Source organism: Podarcis vaucheri, assembly GCF_965113315.1.
Source record: "Podarcis vaucheri genome assembly, chromosome: 17".
Lineage (NCBI taxonomy): Eukaryota > Metazoa > Chordata > Lepidosauria > Squamata > Lacertidae > Podarcis > Podarcis vaucheri.
The window spans coordinates 8,295,115-8,308,733 of record NC_138755.1 but is presented as its reverse complement, the minus strand read 5'-3'; the positions used below and the strand labels follow the sequence as shown (position 1 = coordinate 8,308,733).

Sequence of the window (13,619 nt, the reverse complement as noted above, 5' to 3'; positions counted from 1 at the left end):
CCAAATTCCCATTCCCACCACCCTTCTGAGTAATACCCCTCCCCACCTTCTCACTATATAGAAGGATCTGGCAACTTCTGTTTCAGTGTATCTGAAGAAGTGTGCGTGCACACGAAAGCTCATACCAAGAACTAACTTAGTTGGTCTTTAAGGTGCTACTGGAAGGAATTTTTTTATTTTGACTTTTGTGCATGTGACAGTATGCACAGCCATTTTGTGCTGGCACCCATGGTGCTTTTTATCAATATATGAGTACTTTAAAATGTATTTTTATTGGAAAAAGGACTGATCATCTTCGTATTGACGTCTTTATTTTAACGAGTCGACTGGGCCATTCTGAAGCTAGCAAGCAATTTAACGGCATATATCCTATTGGAGGGACGCAGGTGGCGCTGTGGGTAAAACCTCAGTGCCTAGGACTTGCCGATCGTATGGTCGGCGGTTCAAATCCCCGCGGCGGCGTGAGCTCCCGTCTTTTGGTCCCAGGTCCTGCCCACCTAGCAGTTCGAAAGCACCCCTAAGTGCAAGTAGATATATAGGTACCGCTTTATAGCGGGAAGGTAAACGGCGTTTCCGTGTGCTGCGTTGGTGCCGGCTCGCCAGAGCAGCTTCGTCACGCTGGCCACTTGACTCAGAAGTGTCTCTGGACAGCGCTGGCCCCCGGCCTCTTAAGTGAGATGGGCGCACAACCCTAGAGTCAGACACGACTGGCCCGTACGGGCAGGGGTACCTTTACCTTTACCTTTTTATCCTATTGGAATGCACTTAAAATCCAGCTAATATATCTGAAACAAGCTATCTATCAGTTTAAGGCAGTGTAATAATCGAAAGCAGTGGTTCCCTAACTCCACCCCCCCCCGAACCACTTGACAATTACTAACACCATTTATTGATTTTTCTGCCCCCTGTAGCAATTGCACTAGATGCTGTGTGGCTTTTCATGGCATTTTGTTACTTCTTTTGTTTCTTACGTCGTATTACCATTTGAATTCCAGAAAACACAATGTAAAGTACGAGCATAAACAACAGAATACGAAGAAAAGAATAAAATAAAATGCTTCTGGAGGGGAAATCTTTATAAAGATAGTTTTCTATTCAAGTTACATTATAGTCCAAAGGCTATTCATCAGGAAATAAGGATTTGTTTTCAGTTTTTTATGTGTGCTAAAACTCAGTCTAAGGTTTTTATTTTAAAAAATTGTTTAACCACATCAGTTAACAAACATGGATACATATGCCACAATGTTATTGTTTTAGTTAAATAAATTGTTTAAATTGTTATTAAGGAAATGATTATTTTTCTCCTTCCAATAAAGTACAGCAGAAAAGTTGTCCAAATATAAACTGACTAGTGATTTAAATCAAGTCTTACTGACTAGTGATTTAAATCGTGATTTAAATCAAATCCACCCTGCTTGTGGTGAATATATGTACTTTCCCCCTTGATTAATGTTTTGTGGCCCTCTTTCGTCGCCTTTTCTGCTCTTTTAGACGTGGCAGCCATTTTGTGATGTGGCAGCATGCCCCTACAGCAGCCATTTTGAGCGCAATGCATCAAACGGAGCCTGTGCAGTCTGTGTTACTGTGGACTGTGGGCATATTAGGAAACTTTCCAGGTTTGGGTGTATGTGTGTGTGGTGGGCCTTGAAGAGACAAATAAACTAATGACGTGCTAGTCACAGAGGACATGCACAGATGGCAACAATTTATCAGTTGCTCATGCCATAGGAGGATCCAAGGGGCCGAGGTCTCTTCTCCACCACTGCAAAATATTTGAGGGGGCCAGAGCCCCCCCAAAAAAATTAATGGTCCAAATGATGTGCATGCACCACATCTTGTGATCAATTATGTGGGGCAGGGCTTACCTGCCCCCCTCACAATATTTTATTCAAGTTGGCAACCTTGGCTCATGCTTTCTACATAGCAAAGTGCTTTTGCAAAGTGATTGTCTACAAAAATGCTTTTAGAAAACTCCAAACCGTATCACTTCAAATGCTGTAAGGTGTGCAGGTGCCCACTCTCTACTTTTTCCATCAAATACTTATATCCAACTGTGGATAAATGGAATTCTATTAAAAAAAAACATTGCACGTAGTTTAGTTTGGGAGTTATGGGATTAATTTGATTCCCAGAGCCAACCCACAATTTCTGAGACACAGGGTCCCTTCTGAAACATTGCGAGAACCACAGAATTGTGGAATTGGGGGGTCATCTGGTCCAATCCCCTGCAACATGAGAATATTTTATTAAGATGGTGACCACACACACACACACACGCCCCTGCTGATTTGAGATTATTAAAAGGGCAGTTTTCAGTGATGGTTGCCCATGCAAATCCTGGGACTGCTCCTCAGCCCAGTTGCAAACCACCTCCTACTGTTCGGAGTCCTGCTCAGATATCTGCTTTCCATTCTCCCTGGAAATCTTTGCTCTTGAACATGCACATCAGCTATCTTTTGCAAGAGTTTGGTGTGATTGTCTTGTTGGGGGGGTACTTTTGGGGGGCCGCAGCAGCAAACTCCCCCAACTCACACTTCCATCTATCACCTCTGAGCCAGTAGCTTCTACAGCAGCTCTGGAGAATCTTCCTTGCATCGTGCAGGACAGCAGCCAAGCAAGCAGAATCACCTTTTTTAGTCTCCACTGTGATGTGCCACATGCAGGGAGGATGGAGGATGACGCCGTAAGAGCAAAGAAAGAAGCAATCGGTTTCCCCTGCCTTTCCTAATTCTGCTTCCCATTTGACTGTGACTGTGTTGCACTGGCAAAGCCAAGAAATCTGTGCATGCATCAGTTACCACTGCGTATGAAAGCTATGTAAAAAAATTCCTTCCAGTAGCACCTTAGAGACCAACTAAGTTTGTTATTGGTATGAGCTTTCGTGTGCATGCACACTTCTTCAGATACACTGAAACAGAAGTCACCAGACCCACTGGAAGGAATTTTTTAATTTTGTTTCGACTATGGCAGACCAACATGGCTACCTGCCTGTAACTTGAACTATGAAAGCCATGATTATGCATGGATATGGCATAGAGATGTTTGTGGACCATCCTGGGCCTCCTCCATATTGTGTGGCTGCAGAAGAGCTAGATGGCAGGAAAAGGTCTATGAGGAAGGTGTTGGAAACACAGTCTTCTTGGTTACCTAGCAAACTGGCCGTGCCACAATTCTGCAACAGCCAGCAAAATTATCTCCCACAAGCCAATGCTATGGACTATGGGACTTCTACCTGATATATACAGCGGGCCCATAAGTTGAGGGAACCTCAAGATCTGTTACCAATAGCCTTTCAGTTAGAAAACCAAGGAAAAAAAGAACGCCCACATCACAGAGGTCTAAGTTTAATTTAAAAACATCACTCTCTTATACAATGGTGCAACTGGAGGAGCAAGAAGGAAACTGGATCAGCTGAGGAGAAAATGGCAAAGAGACCAGCTCCTGTAAACACAGCTGGCCAGCTACTTGTGGGACCCTCCGCTAAGAGAAGGCCTGCTAAGGGGAGACATCCCCCAACAATTCCAAGGACTCCAACCAACCAGCCTGGGGAGGTAACACCGTCCTCACTTCAGAGTGCTGGCGCTGCAGAAATAATTCCTGACACGACAAGCATCCGAGGAAGTCGTTGATCCCTCAGGGTTCAGCTGAGGAAGAGGTGGGAGCAGGGGCAGGAGGCGCCTCTTTTTGAACCAGCTCTGGCTCATCTTCCCCATCGTGTGGAGGATGAACAAGCACCTTGTCCAAGATGCCAAATTCCTGGGCTTCGACTGGGCTCATGTAACGATCTCTCTCCATGGCAGCTTCTGTGAGGGTTAAGGAGACGTAAAGACTTAATACATAAACGTGGAAAAACACCAAAAAGTGCGAGCCCACATACCAGGGAGAAAGTCCTACTGAGTTCAGGAGGCCTTCAGAGTCTCCCTGCTCCATCCCAACTTCCCTCTCCACTGCCATTCTGCACCTTAAGCATCCATGGATAGACACTGCAAGGACTAACCCTTACTTAGTCTTCCAGGATTATTTGCTTACATACTAATAGAATCAATGCACAAACGCAAGTCCAGCCCTGACCCCACCCGGCCCAATTAATCATCTGGCAGCACCTCTCAAGGCTGACCAGGGAGGGAGCTGGTAGAGAGAGAGAGAAATGTCAGTCTCTCAGGGTGAAAGACTGGGAGGAGAAAAAAGATCCCAGGTGAGAGCTGGGAGGAGCTACTGTCTTCTGTGGGTGCTAAGGACCAATAACTGCTGTTAAGAGTAATTCAATTTGCATCTTCTGTAGTTGTAATGTAGCTGTCTTATGGGAAAATCTTAATTAATAAATTAAAAAATATATATCTTTAAAAGGAAATTGTGGTATTACAGAAGGAATTCTTGTTTTATTTATTTGCCTTTTCATCAAAGGGAATCTGCAGCCCTACAGATGTTGGACCACAGTTCATATCATCACACTGGCTGGGGCCAACATCTCTGAAGGGTCACAGGTTCCCCTTCTCTGGTTTATACCCTGCCTTTCTTCCTCCATGGAATTCAAGCTGACATACATGTGGATCTCAGGTGGCCACCCACCCAGACACTGATGAGACAGAGACTTGCTTGGCTTCAGGTTCCTTCAGAGCCTGCACTGGGACAGAAAGCTTTATCTCACCACAGTGGTGTCCAAGGAAGGAACAGGATCCAAACTGGAGGCTGGAACAAGCATATGGCCTCCCTCTCCCTTGTCCGAATGCTAGATATCTCTCCCGGCACACAAGGTTTTGTCTCCCTGCCCCACCTTCTGGCTCCAGATGCTTCTTACCAATCACATCCAGGGATTGCTTGGTGTGCTTGGCATAGAGGGCATTGATCTGCTTCTTCAGTTTGAGGATCTCTTCAGCCTGGATGGCAATGTCTGTAGCCTGACCCTGGAAGTCGGGAGTCAGAGAGTCAGTGGGAAATTATAGCCTGTCATCTGCTGAGGTCATTCACTCACCAGCGAGCACTGGGGAATGTAGAGGATGGGAAAAGGTAAAGGGCCCCTGGACGGTTAAGTTCAGTCAAAGGTGCTCATCTTGCTTTCAGGCTGAGGGAGCCAGCGTTTGTCCACAGACATTTTTCCAGGTCATGTAGCCAGCATGACTAAACCGCTTCAGGTGCAACGAGACACCGTGACACAGCACACGAAAATGCCATTTACCTTCCTGCCGCAGTGATACCTACCGTATTTTTCGCCCTATAGGACGCACCGGCCCATAGGACGCACCTAGTTTTTTGGGGGGGAAATCAAGGGAAAAATTTTTATTCCTCCCCCCCCCCAGGTTTGTGCAGCCATCCCCAAGCTAGAAGAGGGAGACAGAGCGCTCCATCTCCCTCTTCTGCCTTCAGGGACAGCCTCTCTAGCCTCCGTGGGGCAGCGGCTTGCCCCGCTGTCCCCCGAGCTTGTGGGGCTGGCGATGGAGAGAAGCAAGCTTGCTTCTCCCCGCTCCCCCCCGCCAGCCTCCAGACCAGGTCTGGGAATAGCAGGGTGGTGGCGCTCTGCCTCCCCGCTATCCCCCGAGCTTGTGGGGCTGGCGATGGGGAGAAGCAAGCTTGCTCCCCCCCCTCCGCCAGCCTCCAGACCAAGTCAGGGAATAGCGGGGTGGCGGCGTTGCGCCTCCCCGCTGTCCCCCGAGCTTGTGGGCTGCAGGCTGCTGCCTGCAAGCCTTGCGAGCCCGCAGGACCTCCCACCGGGCTTGCAGATAGCTTCCTGAAGCCTGGAGAGCGAGAGGGGTCGGTGCGCACTCTCCAGGCTTCCCCAAAAATGAAGGGGAAATGTGTGTGCGTCCTATGGGGCGAAAAATACGGTATTTATCTACTTGCATTGGCATGCTTTCGAACTGCTAGGTTGGCAGAAGCTGGGACAGGGCAACTGGAGCTCACCCCACTGCAGGGATTCGAACCGCCGACCTTCTGATCGACAAGTCCAAGAGGCTCCGTGGTTTAGACCACAGTGCCACCTGCGTCCCCTAGGCAGAGGAAGAATACAAGATTTGCACCCCATGTCCCATGTCCTGGGGAGCAATTTGCCCAGGGAAGCATCAAGACAGGGTGCTGGCTAGAGAAGGTGGTGTGGCCCCTGCAAGAGAAAGCAGCGACAGCAGGGTTTGACTTACCCGTGCCCCACCTGACGGCTGGTGGATCATTATGCGGGAGTTGGGTAGAGAGTGGCGCATGCCTGGTGAGCCCGCAGCCAATAGCAGGGAGCCCATGCTAGCTGCCTGCCCCACACACCATGTGCAAATGGGGTTCAGGATGTACTGCATGGTGTCGTAGATAGCCAGTCCAGATGTTACCGCACCACCTACGGAGGGAACAGAGAAGTCACTAGCGGTCCCCAAATTTAGGCACAGCATGCCTTCTTAAGCCATTTCTTTTTTTAAACACCCAAGTGACATTAAGGATAAGTTACAGATAGGTAGCCGTGTTGGTCTGCCATAGTCAAAATAAAAAAAATTCCTTCCAGTAGCACCTTAAAGACCAACTAAGTTAGTTCTTGGTGTGAGCTTTCGTGTGCATGCACACTTCTTCAGATACACTGAAACAGAAGTTGCCAGATCCTTCTATATAGTGAGAAGGTGGGGAGGGTTATTACTCAGAAGGGTGGTGGGAATGGGAGATTGGCAGGTAGCTGAGATGAGCCTGTTGACGACTCTTAACGACTGCAATAGGTCTTACAGGAAATGGCAAGGGGTGAGAAGGTGAAAAATGGCTTAGTCATGTATAATGAGATAAGAATCCAATGTCTTTGTTCAGACCAGGTCTCTCCATGGTTTTAAGTTTGGTAATGAGTTGCAATTCAGCAACTTCTCTTTCCAGTCTATTTCTGAAATTCCTTTGTAGTAAAACAGCTACTTTGAGATCTTGTATAGAATGTCCTGGGAGATTGAAGTGTTCTCCTACTGGTTTCTCCGTTTTGTGATTCTTAGTAGGAGAACATTTCAATCTAAGAATCTGTGATTCTTAGTAGGAGAACACTTCTGAGTAATACCCCTCCCCACCTTCTCACTATATAGAAGGATCTGGCAACTTCTGTTTCAGTGTATCTGAAGAAGTGTGCATGCACACAAAAGCTCATACCAAGAACTAACTTAGTTGGTCTTTAAGGTGCTACTGGAAGGAATTTTTTTATTTTGATTAAGGATAAGGTAAGAGAGAGAAGATTCTGTAGGGAAGCTGCTCTGATGTCACTCTGTGCTTTTCGCTGCCTCTCACCTGGGCTGTTGATGTACATGTGGATGGGCTTCTTGTTGCTTTCCGACTGCAGGAAAAGTAGCTGTGCAATAACCAGGCTCGCAACGTTGTCATCAATCTGTAGATGGAGAATGCAAGGCAGTGGATGAGAAGCAGGGGACTCCTTGCTGCAGGAAACCCACCTCCTGCTCAAGTCAATATATACCTGAAGTTAAGTATACCTGAAGGAGCATCTCCACCCCCATCATTCAGCCTGGACACTGAGGTCTTCCTCTCAGGGTCTTTTGGCGGTCCCCTCATTGTGAGAAGTAAGGTTCCAGGGAAACAGGCAAGGTGTAATGTGCTTGCTTAGTTTTGATCAGGTTGCTTATTTATGTAGACCATTCTTACCCTGCTTCTTTCACTCAGGCCATTTCCGATGTCTTACATTTCTGCTGCTGGGGCTGTACTGTACATATCCTCTCCAAGCACTTATTCCTTGGAGGCTTGGACACAATCTGTGCCTGTCGTGGATTAGGAGTGGCCACCAAGACCATATAACACCGGTCCTGAAAAACCTACCTTGGCTCCCAGCACGTTTCTTAGCACAATTCAAAGTTATGGCGCTGGCCTTTAAAACCCTAAACGGCCTCTGCCCAGTATACCTGAAGGAGCGTCTCCACCCCCATCGTTCAGACTGGACACTGAGGTTCAGCTCCAAGGGCCTTCTGGCGGTTCCCTCCCTGCGAGAAGTGAGGTTACAGGGAACCAGGCAGAGTGCCTTTTTGGTAGTGGCGCCCATCCTGTGAAACGCCCTCCCATCAGATGTCAAGGAAATAAACAACTATCTGACTTTTAGAAGACATCTGAAGGCAGCCCTGTTTGGGGAAGTTTAGTAATGTTTTATCATGTTTTTAATGTCCTGTTAGGAGCCACCCAGAGTGGCTGGGGAAACCCAGCCAGATGGGCAGGGTATAAAGAATACATCATCATCATCATCATTATTATTATTATTAGCAAGTCCAACACCCCAGAACTGTTGTTGTCTGAGAAGCGGCCATCCAGAATTCAGGAATGAGAATCCCACCAGCCCAGAGGGTACACGTTAATATAACGCAAGGGACTTAATTAGAGGAACCCTTTGAAATTAATTATCTAAAAGAACCCGCCAGAACAGCGTGCAGAGGGGAGGAGAGGTTCCGTTTGATAAGCTGAAAATCTTGTACTGACGGAACGAATGCTGTACACTTGAATTCTTCCCATTATAAGCACATTTAACCATTTATCCACAATCTTCAGAGCTCTTCAAAAATATTTTTCAAAAGCTCAGGGAGTGGAATTCTGTGTAGGTCAGTAGGGTCGGCACTCAGGGAATGAGGTCCACTCATGCAGTGGGACTCACCCCCCTGCACCCCCCCGCTAAACATGTAATGGGGGTTCTCCTAACCCTCCAGTGCGGATTTAAAAGATGTGTGGGAGCATGCAGGGAGAGAAGGGAGGGAGAAGCTTTTTTGTGCAAGCAGACCATGTTCTGCCACCCAATAATTTAGCTGAATCATGCCCAGAGTTCCCCAGGAGTTTGAGTTCATAGCCACATGGGTGGAGTAAGCTAGACTGGTGACTGGGAGCGGCCGCTGAGACCACATAACACCGGTCTTGAAAGACCTACATTGGCTCCCAGTACGTTTCTGAGCACAATTCAAAGTGTTGGTGCTGACCTTTAAAGCCCTAAATGGCCTCGGTATACCTGAAGGAGAATCTTCACCCCCACTGTTCAGCCCGGACACTGAGGTCCAGCTCAGAGGGCCTTCTGGTGGTTCCCTCACTGCAAGAAGTGAGGTTACAGGGAACCAGGCAGAGGGCCTTCTCGGTAGTGGCACCCGCCCTGTGGAACACCCTTCCTTCAGATGCCAAGGAAATAAACTACCTGACTTTTAGAAGACATCTGAAGGCAGCCCGGTTTAGGGAAGTTTATAATGACTGATGTTTTAATGTATTTTAAATCTTTTATTGGAAGCCGCCCAGAGTGGCTGGAGAAACCCAGCCAGATGGGCGGGGGGAAATTGTTGTTGTTGTTACAAATGGACACTGTGGCAGAGGACCCATTTGCTCGCTGCAGAAGGAGTTTGTGTACTTACTGGGCCCATGACACAGACAATGCGCTCTCTCAGAAGGCGGGAGTAGATGTCATAAGCTCGCTCACCACGACCCTGAAACAGAGAGAAGATCAGCACAAGTACCTTAAGACCTGGGATTTGGTGCTGGTGGAGGAAGAAAGTCCTAGCATATTTCAGAGGGAAGGACCTCCAGTCTCATATGAAGGAAACAGCTTGCTGGAAGCTTTCTTTAGCATTGTTCTAAGAGCAGAACAAAGTTAAGCCATTTTGAAGGGCATTGGAACAGTTGCACACTGATAACAACCAAGGCGTGCATCAACAGAAGGCAGAGTCGTAAATAAATTAGGGGACTTAAAACACGGCTGCACCATGATTCTGGTCTCCAGAAACTCTATCCCTGACACTTTGGCTGTCATTACCAAAAAGAATTAAAATTTAAATAGCATCCACCCTTAGGGAGATATAATAAAAGATGAAGAGGAAATAATCTGTGCCGTCAGAAGGAAACCTCCTCCAATTGCAAAAAGACTAGCACAATGTACAAAGCCCTGCCCATATTCTTAAATTTTCTTAAGAGCCTTCAAATGCAATTGCATAGTATTAAACGTAATCTGCTTGTAGTTAGGTCTCTGCAGTTTCTGCATTGATGGGCCTGCAATGTAGCACAACCCTTAACAAATTACTGCTATGAGCCTGACGCTAACTGCCAGCCACCGCCACAACCACCTGTTATAAGTGATTTCAGACTTTGCAGTTCCTAGTCTGCTCCCTTTCCCAAAAATACGTTGATAGAGGAGTACCTCCCTCCCCTCCCCTGTGCTTACCGTTTGCTCCACTACAATGGGAATGAGAGGGATGTGACTCCGGGGAGACTGGTGCAGGCTCCGAGCCACAGAGAGGACATGGCTTCCCAGCCGCAAAGGGTGCTGCAGGCAGAGAGAAGGCCAGTTACCAAATAGACCGACACTCACCCCTGTCAATAACCACCAGAGCTCCTCTGCAATCCTCCATTCAAGGTGCAGCATTTTCATTAACACCCTTTCAAATTCACTGCCACGTTCACCACTGCGCCCTCATGTTCAGAGGGAAAGGGAGGAGACTACGCTGCTTTTAGCATCTGTGAGTGTAGAGGCAGGACTCAGAAGGGATGCCAGGCCAAAGAAAGCCAAGGAAAGGTGTGGCATTCTACTTTCACGAGAGAGCAGCAACATTTATCCATCAGTCTTTTTTTGTGCATTTGAAACACTTCACACACAGCGCAACCAGCTGTCGCACTTACATGGCAGGCTAGCATATATCCCCATGTGTTTGTCTTCGAAGACAACTCTTTGCGTTTGGTGATCAGAATCAAAGAAGCATTGAGTTGGAAGGGACCCCAACTCTAGTCCAGGCTTCCTCAAACTTGGCCCTCCAGATGTTTTTGAGACTACAATTCCCATCATCCCTGACCACTAGTCCTGCTAGCTAGGGATCATGGGAGTTGTAGGCCAAAAACATCTGGAGGGCCGAGTTTGAGGAAGCCTGTTCTGGTCCAATCCCCTGCAACGCAAGGAATCTCAACTAAAGCAAAATGCTGCATTGTTTTTAAACACTGTATTGTTTTTAATACTCGGCTGGAAGCCACCCAGGTGGATGGGCAGGATATAAATAATAAATTATTATTATTACTACTAAAGCATGCATGACAGATGGCCATCCAGCCTCTGCTTAAAAACCTGCAAGGAAGAAGAGCCCACCACGCCTTCTGAGGGAGTCCATTCCACTGTCAAAACAGCTCTCTGTCTGTCAGAAAGCTATTCCTAATGTTGACTCGGAATCTACTTTCTTGCAACTTGAAGCCACTGGTTCGAGTCCTACCCTCCAGAGCAGGAGAAAACAAGCTTGCTCTATATGATGGCCTTTTAGATATTTGAAGATGGCTTTCATATCTCCTCTGTCTCCTCTTATCCAGGCTAAATGTACCCAGCTCCTTAAACCTCATCCTCTTAGCGGCTATACCAGTTCTCATTGCTGGCCACCAGCAATGATGTGCAAAAGGGCCCACAGCAATGTCACAGTACCAGGATGAAACTAACAACTCTGTGTACAACCTGCATAGGGACTAAGAGCTGCCATTCACACCCACCTCCTCCTTCTTCTGCAAAGGACGCCTCTAAGGTTGCACACCCCAAAAGTATTTGCCACCCCCCAATAAACACCATAAGTGGCTAGCTTTAAGCAGTTGGCCAGTATGTGGCTTGACCCTTCTCTTCCCACTGCCCTGGCAGCACCACAGAGAGAAGAGCACATGTAGGCCTTTAGAGAGAGACAGACCAGGCACTGATAGTTATAAGGAGATGCTAAGCATCTGAGTCTTCCTGGCTCTGAAAACCAACATAATACAGTGGTGCCCTGCAAGACGAATGCCTCGCAAGACGGAAAACTCGCTAGACGAAAGAGTTTTCTGTTTCGGAGGTGCTTCGCAAAACGAATCTCCTATGGGCTTGCTTCGCAAGACGAAAATGTCTTGCGAGTTCCTGCGGGTTTTTTCCCCTCCCCCCCTTTTCTAAGCCGCTAAGCCGGTTATCAGCTGATCCGATAAGCCGATAAGGCGCTAAAAGCCGCTAAAAGCGCAATGGGCTTGCTTCGCAAGACAGAAAAACCGCTAGACGAAGAGAATCACAGAATGGATTCTTTTCGTCTTGCGAGGCAACACTGTACAGGTTTATAGAATCATGAATGGATGCTCCAAATAAAATGGACATTCTTTGCCCCCAGCCCACTCCCCACCCACCCCCAAAAAACCTCTAGAACTCAGGGTGACCACAGTGAAATGGAGGAGCACTTGCTACATCCTTATACAGAGGTTGTAGCAACAAGAAATGGTGAGGATCCCTGGCTTAGGTGGGTTGGAAAAACGGGATTGGACAAAATGCATGGGTTGTTATGTTTGGTGTTGTATATTTTGCTGCTGCTTCAGCTTGTAAACCGCCTCGTGCATACGAATTAAAAGTGGAAGCGTGGGGGAAACTGAAAAGTCTATTCTACCTGATTTTATAATGAACTGATTTTAGAATGCTGTATTATTTTACTGTTGTTAGCCGCTCTGAGCCCAGCTTTGGCTGGGGAGGGCGGGATATAAATAATTTTTTTTTATTATTATTATTCAAATGAAGTCTTTTCAACATCTATCCCCCGCAGCAGCTTCAAATGGTAAAGGTAAAGGGACCCCTGACCATTAGGTCCACTCATGACCGACTCTGGGGTTGCGGTGCTCATCTCGCTTTATTGGTTGAGGGAGGCGGCGTACAGCTTCCGGGTCATGTGGCCAGCTTGACTAAGCTGCTTCTGGCGAACCAGAGCAGCGCACGGAAACGCCGTTTACCTTCCCGCTGGAGCGGGACCTGTTTATCTACTTGCACTTTGACGTGCTTTCGAACTGCTAGGTTGGCAGGAGCTGGGACTGAGCAACGGAAGCTCGCCCCGTCACGGGGATTCGAACCACCAACCTTCTGATCAGCTACTCCTAAGCTCTGTGGTATAATAATTATTATTATTATTATTATTATTCAAATTAAGTCTGTTCAACATCTGTCCCACCGCAGCAGCTTAAAACGGTACTTCCAGTTTAAAGGGGGCTTCGACTGTGGGAGAGGGGGGGGAAAGGCCACCACCGCCTTCATATTCTGCCTCTGAGGTTGCAGAGGCGGCTAGAGAGCAGCTGTGGAAAAGGAGGCGCTCCGCCCGCGGGTGCAAGGCTAGGATCGCTTCCTTGGCTCTTTGCCTTCCCCGCGCAGCCTGGCGCGGCTGCTTGCCTTTGAGGAGACCGGCGGGTGGGAGCTCCAGTAGGCGCTTGAGGCAGGGAAAATCTATGCAAGGGATGGCTCCCGGGGGGGGGCTGCCCCTTCCACCGCCCCCCCCTTCCTCACTACTGCACCCACAGTCCCTGATGCACCCACCCTCCAAGCCCCACCCACGTGCACTTGCCCCTCACCACTATCCTTTGCAACATGCTGCCCCGGAAGGTCTTTCTTGCTTTCCACCGTCCCACGTGGTTTATTTTAAAAGGGGAGGGGGGCAAGAATCACGTGACGATGGCCGAGGCGCCGGGTTGCAGCGCCGCCGCGGTGCACCATGGGAAATGTAGTATAACATTTAGGTACCGGTGCTTTTTGTTTGGTTTGTATTTTTTAAAGCGGTTTTAGTATTCAGCTGCTCTAAAGAGCGTCATTCATTCAGTGCCGGATTTACGTAGAAGCTAAACAAGCTATAGCTTGGGTTTTTTTGAGGGGGGGGGGAATTAAAGGGGAAAAAAACCCTGGCTGTAATAATAAT

The 13,619-nt window shown here is 47.8% G+C and overlaps 1 protein-coding gene across 1 annotated transcript; it reads right to left on the bottom strand.

The window, feature by feature from the left end:
* Nucleotides 1-3,328: 3,328 nt before the first annotated feature.
* Nucleotides 3,329-13,348, bottom strand: CLPP (caseinolytic mitochondrial matrix peptidase proteolytic subunit). Its single transcript, XM_082205555.1, has 7 exons — nt 13,279-13,348; nt 10,130-10,231; nt 9,327-9,398; nt 7,231-7,327; nt 6,132-6,319; nt 4,799-4,904; nt 3,329-3,803 (listed from the first exon to the last, which is right to left on the bottom strand). Exons 1-7 carry the CDS (start codon nt 13,294-13,296, stop codon nt 3,634-3,636), a joined length of 753 nt encoding a protein of 250 aa, XP_082061681.1. The 5' UTR covers nt 13,297-13,348; the 3' UTR covers nt 3,329-3,633.
* Nucleotides 13,349-13,619: the final 271 nt, after the last annotated feature.